The sequence below is a fragment of the Gopherus evgoodei genome, chromosome 10, assembly GCF_007399415.2.
Source record: "Gopherus evgoodei ecotype Sinaloan lineage chromosome 10, rGopEvg1_v1.p, whole genome shotgun sequence".
In the NCBI taxonomy this organism is placed as follows: Eukaryota; Metazoa; Chordata; order Testudines; family Testudinidae; genus Gopherus; species Gopherus evgoodei.
The window spans coordinates 18021495-18041654 of NC_044331.1; the positions used below are offsets into that span (position 1 = coordinate 18021495).

At 36.9% G+C, this 20160-nt stretch overlaps 1 protein-coding gene across 2 annotated transcripts in view; it reads right to left on the reverse strand.

The window, feature by feature from the left end:
• EFL1 (elongation factor like GTPase 1) overlaps positions 1-20160 on the reverse strand; it is a 155469-nt gene that overhangs the window by 132014 nt on the left and 3295 nt on the right. Inside the window, exons 5-12 of one of the 2 annotated variants that reach the window (XM_030577561.1) lie at positions 17020-17153; positions 16179-16316; positions 15045-15259; positions 9725-9848; positions 8565-8641; positions 8288-8424; positions 6763-6885; positions 1412-1511 (exon numbers count right to left, since the gene is read on the reverse strand). In XM_030577561.1, the coding sequence (XP_030433421.1) occupies positions 1412-1511; positions 6763-6885; positions 8288-8424; positions 8565-8641; positions 9725-9848; positions 15045-15259; positions 16179-16316; positions 17020-17153 (1048 nt within the window). The remainder of the gene's footprint in view (positions 1-1411; positions 1512-6762; positions 6886-8287; positions 8425-8564; positions 8642-9724; positions 9849-15044; positions 15260-16178; positions 16317-17019; positions 17154-20160) is intronic. The other variant, XM_030577562.1, reaches the window with a different exon arrangement.

Below are 20160 nucleotides of genomic sequence, written 5' to 3' on the forward strand. Positions count from 1 at the left end.
GCAGGCGGGCTGAAAGACAGCGAGCAGGAGAGCAGTGGTCGGGCAGATGGGGGGAGGTGCGCCAGACAGATGGTGACGAGACCAGCGGGGAAGTGAGTGGCGGGAGGTGGGTGGGTAGGTGGAGTGAGGAGGTCAGCAGCAGCCGAGCAGGCGGGAGCACTGGGCAGATGGTGAGGAGACTAGCAGGCAGGCCGATTTGTCCCAGTCCCTGCATCACTCTAGGGATGGCTCCGGCATGCTGCTCTGAGCGGCGTGTTAAGGGTGCCAGGCCAGGGCCGAGGGGTTGGATAAGGGGCAGAGAGTCTCAGGGGGTGGTCGGAGACAAGAAGCGGGGTGTGGTGGGGGGTTGGATGGGTCAGGAGTTCTGAGGGGGATGAGAAGTAGGTGGGGGTCGGATAGGGGGCGGGGTCAGGCTGTTTAGGAAGGCACAGCCTTCCTTCCCAGATATAACGCGGTTTCACCTATAATGCAGTAAGATTTTTTGGCTCCCGAGGACTGCATTATATCGGGATAGAGGTGTATATAAAGACTTAAAATGTTGTCTAGAAGATTTTTGTTAGATCACAATATAAAGGAAAGAAAATTCAAGTGAGATTTTAGCATCAGTGAATCATCTGTGTGTAAAACTATAGAAATAGTAGCCCTATTTTCAAATATTAAATATGGCAATTAGCCACACCAATTTCAGTCAGTAAACAAGTTTCAGCATATGAAGACTAAGTGAAACAGTAATAGGCGAAGATCTAATATAGTAAGAGGACAAGTATTTTCTTAAATGCTTTTCCACATCTATATTCATTCATTCTGAAAAAAGCAGTCCTAGTATTATTCACAATCATACAGCTAGGAAGAGGTTACTTAATAGAGTTGTAAACTATTTAAGATACCCAAGAGATTTACAGAGATTAAAGGTTACAACTAAACCCATTATGATGAACGTCTCAAGAAAATTTATTTCCTCTTAATAGAATCTGATAAATTTGTTGAGACAGTTTCATCTAAAGTACTCCACTGTCACAACAAAAGAGTGTCAGAGAACTATGTTATCAAACAGTAATCTTTGAATAATAACGAGCAATATGTATCGGGATGGGGTTTTGAGTAATCATGTTTTCCAAATAAGAGTACTTTTTACATTTTGACAAAAGATTTAAGTTAATCTTCAACTTGTACATTAAATTTTCAAAATGAAACATGAAGCAAAAGAGTCAGTCTTAAATTTATTTAGTGATCCTTCTTGTTTAAATCATTTGATATTATTTCAGAGAAGAATAATTAATAACTTTCTTACACCAAAAGCTGTCTATCGAAACTTTCACTATAACTTAGTTACATTGGAGTGATGGAACATTAGTTACAGGTATCTAGTGTTATCTATGTGGATGATGGCCAAATGGCACATTTTTCTTACCTTGGTTTGTTGCATGGTAATGTTTTAAAATCAACTGCAAACATTTTGGAAACAAAGACAATGACTGGGGCTGTGTCTTCACTGCTGCATTTCATGAACACTAAACAAATGTGAAAGGAAATGATGATGCAATCTTACAAAACTGTGGATACAGACTGTTTATTATGCATTATACACATCTTTTCTTTCTGTTTTGTATAGAACATGTCTAAGGGTAAATTAAAAGGAGCAGGGGACACTGATTTAGCATTAATAATCGATCAGTTTGCTCATACACTTCTACCCCGATATAACGCTGTCCTGGGGAGCCCAAAAAAATCTTACTGTGTTATCAGTGAAACCGTGTTATATCAAACTTACTTTGATCAGCCCCCCCCGGGAGCGCTGCTTTACCGCGCTATATCTGAACTCATGTTATATCAGGTCGCGTTATATCGGGGTAGAGGTGTACCTTCAAGTCTGTTCCACAACCATGAAATCAGAAGGGGAGAAAATTTGTGAAAATGAACATTCTTAGTAATAGACGACAAATTACAAACACTCAAATAAAATGAAATAATCTTAAAATATCAAAATAACATTTAGGACCTTGATTTAGATTAGACTGAAAAGTAAGGCACAATTTAACGCTAGAATGCTGAACCATCTAGCCTACTGTCTCAAGTTCTTTTCTTTCTTTCAAAAGTAAGGCATGATCCTCCAAGTAGCTATAAATGAACTGGATGTCAGTGCCTGCATGACTCTCCACTGATTTTAAATGGGAGTCCAGCAAACATGGAGCTCCTTGCAGGATGACTGACCTAAAAATCTCAATACGAGGCATTTGTATAGTATTTCCCTCTTTTCAAACTCTGTACTTTTGAGACCATTGTAAATGAGTTCCATTACACTACAACTGCCTTTACATTTATTTTTGTACATCTCTGAGCACATTTTGTATATCTACAATATTTTTTCTTTAACTGGTAAAAAACAATGTCAAATGCTAAACAAAATAAGTTGTTCAGAGGAATGTCTTATAAACACAGAAAACTAACTCCTCTCTTGATCTAATATAGTCAGAAAACACCCTGTAAATTATTTGGCCAAACAACCTACAGGACTATTACTGTGAAGCAATAAGACACTCACTAAAATAGCAAGGAATATAATTATATTTTCATAACTGAGAACAATCAAGAGACATAACAAGTAGGAGATTTCCTCTGATTAACCTTTATTGCCATAATTTTCAATGTGGCTTATGGAGGTCAATATATTTGATTGCCTTGCTTCATTAAGAAATGGATTAAACAGTTCCCACTAGTTGAGAAAACAAAACTGAAAGACTGCCAATTGGACAATGAAAAGCTCCATCCCCGTGGATTTCTTGAAGTTCTCTCAAACATAATGTCATTACTATAGAAATGAAGTTATGTAAATATTTAGGTAGCCAAAGTTCAGATACACACTTTGAGCTGTTATTAGCATTTTAAACATACATCTTCCCTCTATTGTTAGTTCTACTTGAATGCTTTCTAAAGCAGAATAGAGGGGCTCTTTTTATTACATGGTATTACGATTGCATTCTGTAATAAACATGAATCCAGTGCAGACTGAACTTTTCACACAACCCAAAAATGTGTGGTTTCCTATTTGATTACATCCTTTCCTACAGAAAGCTGAAAAATGTGAGTATATTTTCTCTAGGATTACCAGGATGTTGGGGGAAAATAAGATGTTTTCTACTGAAATTCCCTTCCTGGAGAGGGCACAGTCACATATGTACTGGGCATTATATCTAACCAATGTCATTTTTAATATTTATCAACTTTGATTTTCAATTCTCTTAAATATTTAATACAACTTCACCATCTCCAGCTGTATCAGAAAAACAAAAAGATTACTTGTTAATTACCCTTTCAAGACATCCATAATTTCTGTCCGTATTTTAATTCAAACATGTATTAGGAGTGAGTTATACACCCCTTTAATTTCATTTCAAAATTTAGTAACGTAGTTTAGGTGTGAAGTATAAATATATGTAGAAATCAGTTTTCTCCAGGATAAATTCTTTTGACCACAGATTAGCAAACAGTAACCTAGAGAAACATATTTTCTGCCCATTAAACTATTTTTATTGTTAATTTGAAATCTGGTGGATCATTAGCAACGTCTATTTTTGAAGAAAGCACTGACATTCACAGATGCCCACCATTTGTGAGGGTAGGGGATAGAAGAAGAGAAGAAAAATAATCACATGGAAAGAGCTCTCTCATATTTAACAGAATCAGCATGGCTTCCAATTCTCAAAGAAAAACAGCATGCAGTCAATATATTATCCATAAAAATAATTTTAGGATTGCCTCGCTATCAAGCCCCAAGTCTGCAAGAGCGTCCATGAATGTGATCTCGTACAAATGCAGAGCCCCACTGACTCGAGTGTGGCTATGCACAGACACGAGGATCTGTACATGCAGAGGCACTTGCAGGATTAGGTCCACTATGTGCTTGTTCATATGTGAGCTCATGATTAGTCTGTAAGCTTAAAATCATGTCTAGCTCTTAACAGCTCTTCTATTACTGCCTGCATCTGAGTGGAATTATTGAACTTGGGTCATTCTAGTTCCTGTTACTTTTAATAGCTTTGAACTCAGTGCTGTATATCAGTCTTGACATACTTTGCTTACAGAGCTTCAGAAACCCAACATCTGTTCCACCCATTAGTAAGATCTGTGGTTATTGGTGATATGGTTCTTCAAAGAAGAAATAGTTTGGCTGAGGCTGGTAGTGCTGTCAGAACCTGAGGTGAAATCCTCGCCCCACTGAAGTTTATGGCAAAACTCCCATTGACTTCAATGGGATCAGGATTTCACAACTGCTCTGGTCTCTCTCACAAGGAAGGGAAACTAAGTTGTTGCCCAGTTAATCTTTCATTTAGTAATCTTTCTGGTCATTCTGCCAAAATAGTAAAATTATGAAATCTAGATTACATTTTAAGAAATGAAGTTATGTAAGTATTTCACCAATATTATATACAATGTTAAAGAGGTAGAAAAGCAAATGATGCATAAAGTCCTCATTTTTTGTCTAAATTTACTTATCTTCTGTGATCAGACTGCACTCAGGTAGAATATTTTATAACTATTTTGTTTGGCTGAAAATGACATTTTGAGAGTGTTCCTGTATTTTTTAGACATTGTACCACAGCATATTGTCTTTTAAACTTTTTGGTTTTGTCACATACACACGCCCTAGAAATGACAGTTAAACTATTAACTGATCTGTATAGGAGAAAATTCAGTAAGTCATAAGTATTCTTAACGGACATCTGCAACATTCAGTACAAAAAAAGGTTTCCCCATTCAAATGCCAGAATTAATTTCCACGCTATTTTTTAAATAAATGATGAAGCATTCTCAATAATAAATCCATATGTAATCATGGTTTAAATTCTTAATGCTATCTTCAAGCTTTCAACTATGAATTTACTGCCCGTATAGACTTAACGGAATAGCTTTCTTTGTTATGAACAACACTTTCCTATGGAAATAAGAGAAGATGAGCCTGCTAGACTACCTTTCCATGCATTACTAGGGTACACAAGACTAATTTGTTCTAACACAGACTTAAAGATCATTTAAAGACACAGCCAGTTCAACTGAACATGAATTTTACACTATGATACCATCAGATGGACATAGCTGATCAATATACATATAAACATCAGATCCAAGTTTAAACATTTAGTGACTATATATTTAACTTGGCATAGCATTCAATACCCTCTTCATTACGTTTGCATTTAGTTCTAGACAACAGGAGACAATTCTCACCTCCTACCCTTCTCTCAAAACCCTACACACATAATTTCAAGCCATTAATATACTGTAACTCCTCACTTAACGTTGTAGTTATGTTTCTGAAAAATGCAACTTTAAGTGAAACAATGTTAAACAAATCCAATTTTCCCATAAGATTTAATGTAAATGCAGGGGGTTAGGTTCCAAGGAAATTTTTTGGGGGCAGACAAAAGGCACTATATACTGTACAGTACTGTACTGGGGAGGTGCCTCTGGCTTAGCCCTGGGGCTCAGGGCTGGGGGTCTGGGAGGGAGTTAGGGTGCAGGAGGGGGCTCAGGGTGGGGGTGCGGGAGGAGGCTCAGGGCTGGGACAGGCAAGAGGCGCAGAGCACTTAGCTGGGGCAGTTCCTGTTTGGTGCAGGGGGTGTGCAGGTGGCTTTGCGCAGCACAGCACCACCCCCATGGCTATGATTCTGGGAGCTGCCCCCCGGCAGACAGGGCCACCCGGAACGCAGGGGCTTTAGGGGCTGCAGGGCCCTGGGCTAAGGGGGCACCGGGGCCCTGGCCTGCAGCCCTTAATGCTCCTTTTGGAATGCAGCCCTGCGAGCATGGGCCGGAGGACTCAGGAGGGGCAGGGGCAGCTGTGCAACCAGCAGCCGGAGAGAAGCGTCACTCTCCCATTCAAAACGCTGCTTCTCTCTGGCCGGCTTTGAAAGGGAACGTGCCGCTTCTTTCTAGCCACTGGCTGCGCGGCTGCCCCTGCTCCTCCAAGGGCCGGAGGACTCAGGAGGAGCAGCGGCAACCGCGCAGCCAGCGGCCAAAAAGAAGCAGCACTTTCCCCTTCAAAGCACTGCTTCTCTCTGGATGGCTTTGAAGGGGAAAGTGCTGCCCCTACTCCTTCTGAGTCCTCCAGCCCGTGCTCACAGAGCCGCATTCTGAAAGTGGCTTTAGAGCTGCAAGTCAGGGCCCCGGGGCCCCCTTAGCCCAGGGCCCTACAGCCCCTAAAGCCCCTGTGTTCCAGGTGGCCCTGCCTGCCAGGGGGGAGATGGGAAGGGCGGGGGAGAGAGCTTCCCCACTTGCTCCCTCCCTCCCAGAAAGTCCTAAGCATGGGGGAAGCGCTGGGAGAAAGGGGGAGGAGGTAGAGAAGAGGAACTTGTGCAATGTTCCCTTGTAAAGTCAGCCAAACGACGTTATAACAGAGCATTGCACAACTTTAAACAAGTATGTTCCCTAATGGAGCAGTGATGTAACTTCGAAACAATATTAAGTGAGAGGATGTTAAGTGAGGAGTTACCGTACTCTATTTGCAACTTGAGAGGTCTATAAGCAATGCAACGCACAAGGTTTCAGAAACATACTGAACAATAAAATAAGATGCCTAATACTCTAGCACAGCATAATCAAAGATCTGGTGAATGACAGCATGGACACTGAATGACAGCAGCAAAGCAGAGGTTATACAGAACTCATGACCTAAAGACAGATATGGTGAGTTCATTTAAAAAAAAAAAAAAAAAAAAAAAAAACACCTGACATTATTTTCAAGCTGTTGAGAAAATATTTACTTACTCTTTTTCAATTCTTGAGTTTCTGGGGGTAGCGAATCAAAAGTTCTAGCTCCAACACACATCAACTTCTCTACCCTCTCAGCAGTAATATCAAGAGGACTGGGGAGTTTACTACACACCATAGCTAAGGCACATTGTTAAGGATGTATAGAAACCTTAATTAACTAGAAATTAGGCGTATGCATCAGATATTGTATTTATCAAATGTTACCATTTGTGTGTACCAACTGCCAATGTAGTAATCCTTCAAAAGACTTTCTAAAATATATATTTATGATCAAATAAACTACAAAATAGAAGCATATTGTAAGCTCGTCTGACCTCAAAAGACTTCAAAAAATTCTCTTTTAAATGCACACATACATGCAGGAACACCAAGATGGTGGAAATCGGAATAATTACTTAAATGTAACTGAGTATCAGAACAGAGAAAATAGGTCCATCAATATACTTATGTGGATGGCATAAACTGCTTTAAATCTCAATCATTTTATCAATAAGAGAAACAGACCGAAAACATACCAGGTAAGATTTTTTGAAGTTCATTAGGACTATATCAGCAAACATCAGGTTAGAAAGGAACAAAACCACTTCCAATGGTGACAAAGTATAACTGAAAATAGAACTGATACTGAGTGTAACCTGGAGAGAAGTTGAATCAGATATGGAAGACACGCAGGGAAAGATGACTCCATGCACAGAGGTCGTGTTCACATGTCTCACTAACTAATCCACAACAGATACAGTAAGAATTTAGAAAAATTTTATATTGATAATTAATGGACAATGTCTACAAAGTGACTTGACAAAAATGCAGTTTATCAGAAAAAAGTAACAGGAAAAGAAAGAATTAAGAGGGTATTGAATTGATAAAGTAGACTAAATTATCAGATGAAACTAATGGGAATTTATTGCAGTGCCAAGACAGCCTCCTTGACCAACAGAATCACCACCAAAACAAGTTCTTGGAAGACTGGAGCAGTTTTTGACATCAGCAAATCCTCCCAGCATCAGAAAGCTTAAGTGTTTAACTTGCAAAATATAGCTAACGATTATCTCTTTTTGGGAAAAAAATGACTGATTTTTTTCACATAAACACCAGCTTGATTAACTTATTAGCTTCCTTTCAAATAATTATAGTCAACTATTCGATATACAATGGGCACCATTACAAACTCTCTATTTCCCACTGTGCAGTGATTCTGGTACTACACATATTCCATGTTGTGATAGGTGCAGGAAAACTATCTGGGCCCATTAAACAAAGAGCTAACTTCAGTGCAGTTTCCCTCTCCCCTAGTGCAGGCACTCAAGAGAAACACTATAAAGAACAGCTATCTTGGAAAAAGGGAATGGCAGAGAGAATGCCTTCAGGAAAGCTACATTTTTATAAATCACATATATTAGTTAAAAAGACAAAAAGAGGTATAAAACATTTTATATACATGATACAAAAATACATAGGTAACCCTTTGAAGTTTAAAAACTGCTGGTAAACCACCAAATAGCTTTTTTCTTAAGGATACAGAGGACTGCCTGGGATATGGGTAACCATTGACTGCAAATGGCATTGAGATGAACTTTAGGATCCGCATGACGTGACTCGCGTGCACCAACTTTCAATCCCAAAGAGGTGACAATTTTATCTATTTTCTCTTTGTCTCTATGGAAAAAAAAAAAGCAGCAGAACGATATGTAACAAGCATCTACAGTATTTGATTGTGATAATCAGAATATTTCAAGCATCTTCATCTCTGCAAAAAGCATGTGAAAAGGATTCAAAGAGAACATTGGGACTTCTACCTTTTCAGAACAGCTTCATATAGACTCCAGATGTTGTCCAACACCAATTGCACAAACAGAGGTTTCTTTCCTTTTGACTAGAAGAGCACACACAACATTTAGGAGAGTGAATAAACATTACACAGCCAATAGCTTAGCATTGATCAGTTTCACAATGAATAGTCCTGCATGATTAAACGACCAACCTCTACAAATAGTGTTTAAAACCAGTCATATTAGATTAAATCTACTGTTAATCTGTCTGTATATAATGTGAGGTAAATCAACAGCCCTAATCAAATTTGGATGGAGTAAGTTATTGGACCACATGCCATCAAAAAAGTCAAAGGACAAAGGTTTAATTTTTAATAAGAGAGAGACTGACTTATCAGTACTGATCATGCCTGTCCTGAGTCTGGGTATCAGCTACTTTATAAGTCTTAATTCTCATTTGTACAGACAGAAGAAAAACTATACTAAATGAAGAGGGAGAGAAACTGCTCTGCTCTCCAAAGTTTAATAGTGGAAATACTTCATACAAGGGAATGGAAGATTCCCAGCCACGGTTTTTAAAAGCTAAAGATACCATATTCACTCCATGAAGCAATGGAGTGACTACTGAGGCAATAATCTCTAGTCCTGGAGGGCACGTTTATGATGCCCTCCTGAAGCAAAACTGCTCTAGAACTGGAAGAATCCACAGATACAACAGAACTGCCTTAGTGGCTCCTACACACTCTTCCTCTCCCACCAGCTCTCACCCTTCTCTCTAGAGGCATGGCTTGCATCTCTGTTCCCTGACGCCTGGCTGCTGGTATGCCCCGTATGTTGGGTATGGAAATGAGGCATGTAGGAAGTGGTATGCTGGCTCTAAGATACCTAAGAGTTCTTTTGTGCAAGAGGAATCCCTCCAATAGCCAGATTCACCACCAATCTCCTGAGGCAAATCTGCCCCAATGACTGAGAGGCTATTAATTCTATTTATGAAATATTAATTAAAAAAATATTGAGGTCAGAATTTTCATACCATACTCTGAGGAACGGAATTAGAGTATATTAGGCTTCAGGTCAAATAATGTATTATCCATGGATATTTGACAGAAAACCTTATAATTTCTTTTCAACAAAGATAAAAAGGTCAACAAGGAGCTTCACAGTAACATGTATCTCAGCAATATTACCTGGTCACCCTTCATTATCTTCTTTGCCTTCGTATTTAGATAATAATCTCCCCACAAGGTCTTCAAAAGTACTGCATGTTTGATCCCAATCTTTTGGCTATACAGTTTTGCAAAATGCTCAATGCTAAAAGAAAGAAAAATCTATCTTGATACAAATTTGTATGCACAACATTACACTTATCAACGTAAGCATGTGTCACCTTTTGGGATATTCATATCTAAGTAGTCTTGCATCCTTATTTCACCCCCACAATTTCTACTGTTTTCTTTTTAGTTCAGGGCACTTAATTTTAAAAGTAACAATATTTAATGTACATCTCTTATTAGTTTGAATTTTTTTTTTTTTACATAAAGACCAACTTGAAGTCTGAATCTTATCCTAACTAAAGTAACTGATGTTTATATAATGTCATTGCACATGACATTATATGTGGGGGAGGGATAGCTCAGTGGTCTGAGCATTGGCCTGCTAAACCCAGGGTTCTGAGTTCAATCCTTGAGGGGGCCACTTAGGGATCTGGGGCAAAACAGTACTTGGTCCTGCTAGTGAAGGCAGGGGGCTGGACTCGATGACCCTTCGGTTTCCCTTCCAGTTCTAGGAGATAAGTATATCTCCATTAATTTAAATTTACAACATAAAACATTAATCATATTAAGTAAGGAATTTCAAATTCATTCTGTGGAGAGGACCATGTTAGGTTTTTTAATTAGGGTCTGTGGCCAAAATTGCAAAGATAAAACCTAAAGCCACGCTAGGATTACGATATGCTACTGATTATACATACAGAAAAAAGAAAGATCACCTATCCACAGCTCCCAGTGACTTTGCCAATATTTATAGATACAATTATAACAAATCTATTACCTGCTGTAACTACTCCAAAAATGCCTCCTAACTCCCATACAAATCAGTATCAAAGGAAAAATAAAGAATTAAATAAAACCCTAACACCTGCACAATGGTTCCTCACATGGTTCCAACAGCAAGGGAGAATAAATGGGCTTTATAGTGGACACTGAAAGACAACAAATGCAGGCTATTTCAGACCAATGAAAGAGAGAGAGTTCTAAAAACCCCTTGCTAAGAACACTACCAGCAATTCCCTTTCTTTTACATTGTGAGGTCTCCAACTTGAGCTCCTCTGCTCATCATGACTGCAGTACAGTAATATCAAAAGGGAAAAGAGGCACTCTTTCAGACAGGTAGATCTTAAGATGTTAACCCTAAACTCCCACCCAGAAAATCAATCAATAGCTACTACAGACCACAGATCACCTGAGTGATATACTCATGGGAAGATTTACATAAATCTTGTTAAGCTGTGTCAGCCATAAAATGAAAACATCTCTCTTTAAGTATAGATTTCATGATCATATATTCTTCAACATTGCTTTTGGAATTTATTATGGAATATGTTTCCAAATTTTTAGAATACACAATTTTTAGAATACAAAAACTGTCTAGCCATACAAAAATGCATTCATGGAAAATGGCCAAAGGCAAAGTATGTCATGTTTTATAAAATAAAAAACTTTTTACCTGACACTTTTGGAAGTTTTTCTTGGTATTTGTGTGACTTAATTATCCAGTATATTCAAACAAGAAGGATATATCTATTTTGAGTCAAACAAGTCTTGCTAATTGACTTCTAATTTGATTCACTGTACACAAAAAAGCTATCTTTTCAATCCAAAAGGATTTATCTTTAAACAGTAAGAAGGGAGAGAGAAATAATCATTGTAAAACATTTCTTTCTACATATTGTAATTTGTACATTATCACTTGTAAAGAGAGGAAATAAAAGTAAGACTTTATACAGAGAGGAGAGACAGACAGATATATACATGTGTATCAGATTAGGGCAATAATATTTAGACCACACTTGTATATGATAATCTATCTTTGGAGCCTGTAAAGTCTTCTAGTTAGGACTTCACACTCCTAACGAAAGACATTAATAACCTGTCCAAGTCAGCGAAATAAATTATGCCTCTGAAAAAATTTCAAAAATGTACTTTTTTTTAATCAGCTTACCCTAAGGCTTTGGAAGGGAAAACACCCTCATGATTTGTTGTATGTCAGCGACTGCTGTATACAGATTTACTGCATCCTTTCAACACCTGGACTTGATGAGAAAAGCAGATGCACCATTCACAGCACTGGATCTGGCTAACGTTATATAATGACTTCATTTACTCTACCACGAAAACATGGAATCTCCTTAGGAATAGTACTATAAAACATTGTAACAGTCAGAACCTGTCTCGATTAAGGCAAATGCTTCATTGATTCACATTTCACCAGATGGTCATGCTGGCAGCCTGGACAGAGCCTCCTGAGATTAATTAAGAAGAAAATGCTCCTTTTTTCATTTAAAGAAACTTCTACCACTGCCATCACAGACGATACCAGCTACTTTAAAAAAAAAAAAAAATTAAGTCCCTTCGACCAAATAGTTTTCATCCAACTTTAGCAAAAACATTAAAGCATTTTTCTGATGACATAGGAAAAAGATACAGAATAAGCAGCATCAGGAAACTACCACAGACAACACCATCACTGTTCTGTTTAAGCTGTAGGAAGCTGTATACTTCAGAAAATAGAGTAACAGAAGCTATTCTATTACTTATATACAGATTCAAGAAAGAAAACAGTTGACTTAAGTAAAATAAGATTCCAACATGAGACTCATGAGCTCCAGGAGTGCTGCCTTGGCTGAGATACTGTCCTGTACATGAAGAACCCAAAATAATACAATTTACTAAGAATTTCAAGTCTTAAAAAGGAAAGAAAAAGCTTCTACATTTGAGTAATCCATCAAATTAACCTGGGGGGAATCTTAACATTGAGTTGTATTGTCTTTTGCAAACAAACTTGGACCTATTTTCAAACTTTTTCTTATGTCTGTATTGTACTGCCATATTATAATCAAAAAGCTTTTCTATCCTCTCTCGCACACCAAGGTATCAAATGCACAAATGAGCTCAGGTCATTTTCTTAAAATCCTTTTACCATGGGAAGCTTAAACAACAATAAATCAGCTTGTGATTATTTATTTAGATTTCAGTCTTGCATAAACTTTACATTTTAAGCTCTGGGCACCCCAGCTTATATTTTAAACACACAAGAACCAGCCCATAGCAGATACAAAGAAACATTTAAGTAAAAACAGACCAACACAACTCCCTACCTTACCACACTTAATCACCAGTTATGTGACCAATAAAGCTTAAAAACCCATCTAACTTTCTACTATACAGAAATACTATTTTGTTACAGCTACATATCAAACGTTAACTGATTTGAAACAAAAGCAAAACAAAAAACCCATATGCAAAGTCAGTGTCCAAGAAAAAAATATTTGAGAGCTCATTATGCATTGCAGCGCCAATCTCAATCAGTGCCCCTTCCATCCAATGTAGCCTTAAAAATTCCCACAAATGATTGTTATGAACACTTTCCCATCATGTCAAATAAACTTTCTTCTAAACCATTGTCTGTGTATGAATCAAACCTACATCAAGAATGATATATGACAAGTGCTCCCTGAAAGTATATCAGGGAGTTTTCACCTGTGTCAAACTCTCAAGACTGAGGTCCTCCCATATTCTTTTAATCTAGTTCTTTGTGTTAGAAAAATAAATATATTTTCTGACATGTTTGCACACAAACCATCTGCAATGGAACTATCGGGGAACAGAAGTGACAAAAAAAGAAGCCAGCAAATCAGACCATATATAGCATCACTTTTACCAAAAAGCATTACATTCACTCAACATTGACAAACAAGATATGTTCATCTTTCCATTTAATAAGGCAGTTGTAGTGACTTTATGATCACAGTCAGCTTCAAAAAAGCGGCTACATAATTTACGAGATATAAGCAAACGTTCTAGTTATGAACATAATTTGACTGCATCTATCATCATGCAGTCACTGCTAGGATGTTACAATTGTATATGCACCCTCAACCAAAATTCTCTCTCCCACACGCCTACTACTGCAGAAGCTAGAAAGAAAAGGTAAGTGACAGACACACCTCAAACTTCCGAGGGCTACCTTCTCATCTTTGCTTATGTTTAAAGAAAATTGCTAAGACAGAGAATCTAGTTCTCCCACCTTCAAATATTATAACTAATTTCATCTTGAAACTAAACTGCATTGCAACTGTTTTAACTGAACCTTTCCAGGATGAAGGAGTCAGACTAGGTAGAGAGAAGAGGCATAACACCAGAATCCTAGTATTAAACACTGGAATTGCAGTACTATTACTAAAACAGTTACTTCCATTGTATAGTGAGTGTTAGAGGGATACTGTCAGATTAAAAATAATGGACAAATTCCTCCCAGTGTGGCCAGCACAACCTTAGACTGTTTAGAACTGAAAGCATTTTTAAAATCTAATTTTCTTTGCACCATTTATACTATTAGTTTATTTCTTAAGTGCTATTCTGAGTAGATAATGAAACTAAAGCAGTCAATTTTGCTTTCAGATTCTTATGCACTGGCATAAAGCTGTTGTGTTTGGGTTACAAATTCCACAGGGAAATAATTAAATCCAAACAAAAGACCAATTTTAACTTTTTTTTTAAAGAAACATTAAAATTTAATTTTGTCAAATCATCAATAAAAATATAAAATTTGAACCTAAATTAATGGGCTGTATCCCTTTAAGTACACATTAAAGATAAAGACAAGCACTCCACCTTGTGGTAAACAATCAAAATGTTTACAAATCTTTATTACAACCTACCTACACTTTCTGAAACAAAAAGCTAAAAACAGGCACTTAAAATAAGAACGTAAGCAAAGAAATTTAAAAAAAAATGCCCTTAATAATACACTATGAAATATGGAACTCTGTTTTCCGTAGCTGTTTTATGCTTGATTTCTTATGATTTAATGTAATATCTCTGCCATCGCTGTGTAACTGATGTGCAAATATCTGCTGAAATACAAAAAAAAACTTCATAGAAAGTCACAAAAAAACCAAAATGAAATGTGTGTGCATGCAGAAACCTAAAAGAAAGACAGCAACTAAACATCATAGTATAAGAAAATATTTTTGGAAGAACATAAAATCCTTGAAACTGTAACGGTCAAGAACCAAACAAACAGTGATTTATTTCAAGAACATGAATCGAAACTTCGGAAAAAAAAAAAAAGACTATTCAACTTTCACATGCAATTGGATGTACAGGAAAATGCAAAATGATTTTCTCTAAAAAGTATTTAAACCAATTCAGAAGATTTTTCAGCTGCCTTAGTATTAAATATGATAAATGACACTTTAATGAAATCCTACACTTTTTTACTTACCCAAAGCCCCAGCCATCAATTGCACTGGCAAATACCACATTCCCCTGGTCTGGTGAGAAATACAGATGTGAATCATCAGTATCTTCCAAGCCAGCACTCCAGTCATAAACTTGATCTCCATGTACAGAATCTGAAATCCCCTGAGTTTCTGTTTCTTTCTCAGCTCTTTCTTCTAGGACTTTAGAGGTGAAAAGAGCTCCAGTGATTGCATTAACCTAGGAAGCATATGTAAGACCACAGAAAATTATAGTTAGTGCTCTAAAAAACTCTGCCACCAACCTGTGAAATCTTTTCACAAAGAAGATTTAAATTATCTAATCATAGGACTGTTGCTTAAACATCCAAAGGCAGCTTGCTTAAGCTTAGCAAAGAAGTTAATATATAGACATTGTGAATGAAATCCTGGCCCCACTGAAGTCAATGGAGGTTGTCCCATTGACTTCAGTGGGGCCAGGATTTCACCCCATGTCTGTAATACTTCACAAATCATATCTAGTCTTAATGGGATTTAGTTCTCGGCTTTTAAAAAAAAAGTATCCTTTTTCACAATGAGAAATGGTGAATTATTATTTTCAATAAGTAAAATAAATAAAAACAGAAAGTAGGATATGACATATAGGGAAAAAACTACATTTACAGCTATCTCAAACCATTAAATATTTAAAGACAACTATTAACAATTCCAACCCTAAATCAGGCACTCAGTATTTCTGAGATTATAAATACAGTATTATTTCTACCGCCAAAGAACTCAAACAATACATAGTAAACATAGGTTTTAAAAACAGTATATATCTATCAAATCTCTGAAATATGTCATAAACACTGTGAGAAAGCCTCCTGCTGGCATGTAGAGAAGAACTCAGTATTCTTTTCAGAGCTGTGTACATGATAAATGCCCAGAAGGGTAAAGAGGAATAGCTATTAAATAATCTTATGTTTTCTTAAAAAGGTTCAATTAAAATAGACACAACAGTGCATGACTAGCAGAAGGCAGGGAAAACTGGTTACATTTAAAATAATGTAAAAATAAAAAGGGGCAGAAAGTGCAGCATCCCTCAACAAGAGCACTAAGAAAAAGGGGGGGAAACTGCAAAATGTGTTATCTTAATGTTGCACTGTAAAGCCTCATACCTGTTCTAAGATATTCTTAAGGTGAGAATATGCTTCCTGAGGAGTTAACTTGAGCTCCACAATCAAACGATCAATTTTATTAATCACCAAAACTGGACGGATATTTTCTAGCCATGCCTGTCGCAGAACTGCTTGAGTCTAGTAGGGAAAAGAAAGTGTTAAAAAAGGCGTGAAACGGTTAAGGAAAGCCTAACATCACAAAATTAATACTTACAATGTTAAAGAGAAAGCCATTTAGTTTAGAAGCAAAATTTAAATAAATACATTATCGACTTCTGGTTCTAAATATCTGTGGCTTGTACACCAAAATACACGGAGTTAGTTATTACAGAAATATGCCATAGGAAGCATTTTCATAGCAATATAGATTTTAAAAACAACATTTCTTACCAAAAAAAAAAAAAAAAACACCACCTTATAATCATAGGAGGATAAATATACTAGAGATGTTATTTTGGCTATTTTAGTATATTTAAAGAGCAAAATTAAGAAAAATATGTAACTTTAAAAAAAAAATCTATACTTCCCTTTACTTCTATCTCTTCTGTGTAATAATATTCCATTGCCAGTGAGAGCATGCACTTGCATCTCCAACACCAAGGCAACAGCATCTCAACCACATATTCACAAACACGTTCTATGGTTAATCTCTCAATCACTCAGCAGTAAATCAGACTTCACATGCAACACACAATTTATTAAAAGAGTGTAACATTTTACAGAACTTCTGACCATTGGTTTGTAGGTCTCTTCTGCTTAATGTATTTAAAACACCTAAACAGTAACATTTTTGTCTATTCTCTCAGCTCCATCCTTTCTCTATCAATTTTTTTAATATCACCTGTGGACAGACTCCTTCCACAGCATCCAGCACTATGATACAACCATCACAGAGTCGGACGGCAGTTGATACTTCCGAAGAGAAATCCACATGCCCTGGGGAGTCTATCAGATTAATGAGATACTCCTGATTACCTAGAATCAAACAACAATTTACTTTTAAGTACACAAAGTGACGGTTATAAAAGTTTCTATGTCCATCACTTAGCTATAGACATTAATAATAGTATGGACACCAGGAGCCTGATTGTCAAACACATTTAGACAACTAATAACATAGATAGGAATTAAGTGCCTAACCTGCTTAGGCACTTTTGAAAATTCCACTAAGGATTCCAGCTTAGGTGCTTTTCCAAATCACAACTGATGCCTAGCTACATCTTTAGGCATCAAATACCTCTGAAAATCTGGCCCTACCTAGCTTTAGCTATAGCTAAAATGCCAGACAACCATATTAAAATCTGTGTTTAAAAGACACTAAGAATAGCTCACCACGAAAGTCAATCCTTTACTCTTAAAAGATAAATTGTTGCAGTATCACTTAAGGTAGAAGTTACACTTATTTAAAACTATAAAAAAAATGGAAGAATTTTTTAAAATCTATGTTCATCATTTGTTCATTTTTGCACTCTACTCAGCTTAGAAATGACAATATGGTCTAGTCAGTTTCCATTTCTAATTTTCATGTATAGTCACAAAGTTAAAATGTTGTGTCTGCAAAACACTGGAGGGGAATGTTTCTTTAATAATAGTTGAAAGAAGTTTTCCTCAGCTTAAAAACAAACCGGCCCAGCCCACCAGGGTGCTTACCCTGGCGAGCCGCACGCCAAAGGTTGTTGACCTCTGGCTTAAACAAACAAGAAAAATTCACACTCTAAGACAGTCACTCCAGCATAAGATGTGTCTCTGAGGACAACATCCAAGTGTGCAACAAAATTAGTTAGGCAATACTCCTAGATAAGCCAAGAGAGACTGACAACAGCCTCAACACCACTTAAAACAAGATGTGTTAGCCAGGAATCTTCAAATTTTTTGACTTACCAAGGCATGATGGTTCATCTATCACTTTTACTCCTGAACAATATTTATTGTACTTTGAAAGAATAAACATAATTAGTTTCAATGGCTTTTAGCTGTTTCTTCTTCATATACTATGATTTAATTAAAGGAATTTCCTAACCAGTTTTTTAGCTTGGCCAAAATTGTAGAAATGGGTTTAGGACAGAATAGATTGTGTATTTTGATAAAAAGTGATGTATATTAACTATTATTGCAATTATAATTAATGGAACAAAAATTATACTCTGTAACTGAGTCAAGAGAGTTGGTACTGCAGTATGTAAAGATAAACACAAGTAGAGATCACTTATGGGGATAAACTGCACTCCTGATATCCCAAATTTAAAACTGAATTTCCCTTACTGAAAATTGTTGTGTTTAAAGTAACTTTTAAAAAGACAAGTTTGAGCCAGAACCCTAAAAGTTCAATTATTACAAATCATAAAATTACCAACATTTCAAAATTCTGCAGTAGGCTAGCAGCAAATTCATATATTCTTCTTCATTAGTTTTGTGAGTTAGATACATCGAGATTCTTTAAATTTCATATGAAACTGTAATCTTAAAGCTTGTTTTCTGTAACAGATCCACAAAGTCTCACAATGCTCAAACCAACTGATACAGGATGGCTGGCCCTTTAAGGGGACTGGAGCCCTGCCTTACCTGAGACTGATCAGCTACCTTCCAACTGATACTGACATCACTATAATTAGATGATTATAAAAGCCAGCTAGTGGGTTAGGTGAGCAACTGGAAGTAGAAGGGCCCCCATGGCGAGCCCTAGAGCTGCAATGACAGAGACAAGAAGAAAGGCCTCTAGACCCCTGAAGCCTGCTTTGGTCAGGGAAATAGTTTCATGAGTTTTCGGTGTGAAGAATAAAGCAGGGCCCAGAAGAAGGAGCCTGAACAGATTGGAGGCATGGCATTAGTCCTTCCTGGGCTAGGGGAAACACTCCAGGAGCCTCACACCAACATACATGGAAATGTATTTTATTTCTTTCATGGCTAGTCTTTTCAAAATGGATAATCTAAGCACAAGTGAGCCAATTCCCCAACACCTTAACGAAGTGGTTAAACTGAAACTAGAAAGATGAAGAAAGTCTGGAAGTTCTCTGTTTGTCATTCAAAAATAAGTAAATAGAACAGTCTCCCACTTTCCCCAGAAATGTTATCTTGTTTTACAGAGACACCAGTAAATACCTCATGGAGACACTGAAAGCTCAGTTTAAAACTGCTCCCTAACTGAATAGGAAATTGAAGTGGAGAGTTCAACATTTCTATTCTCAAAACACCACAAATATTCATGAAAAAGATGCATACAGTTATATAAAAATCTAACCAATTATGTGTTAAGGAAGCAATAAAAGAATTAATCTACATGTCACCACAAAAGCTAAAGTGTATATAGTGAAAAAAATTAAAAGGCAATTCTATTCAAGCATAAAGCTAGCCATGTCTTCCAATGCTTGCATACCCCACAATGCCCTCAACTACTTTATAATCACAATGTAAGCGAAACAGAAAGGCATACACATAGGTTATTAGTGCACATGTGTGTTTATTTACTCTCTGAGTTAGCCCTATTATATCAGCTTGGTAGATATCTACTCTGCCCGATCGCTCCCATACTTAAAGATGATAAAATAAAAGGTAGCATGAAAACTGAAGTTCCAGTCATCCACAGAACATGATAACAGAGGAAGAAACTTCCCAAATACTGCTCCAACCAACATGCTTCCACCATGTAGGAATGAAAAGGACACTTAATTTCCACATGATTCTTCATGGAATACTCAACAATTCACTTGTAAAGCAGATTCCAAGATGAAGAAAGATGTGCTGCACAATGGTCATATGATATTATCATTCATAAATGTCTACATCTCGCTCATTTAGGCCTTGATCCTTCAAAGATTTTCTCACATCCTGAACTTTAAGCACAAGTGGGTCCCACTGAATTCATGAATGCATGTGTACCACATAGAAGTAAAACCATGGTTTTGTTTTTTAATTAGAATGATTAAAACACACAAAGGTGCAAAATGTAAATCTCTGCACAACCAAGGCCTAAGGGAGAGCTCCA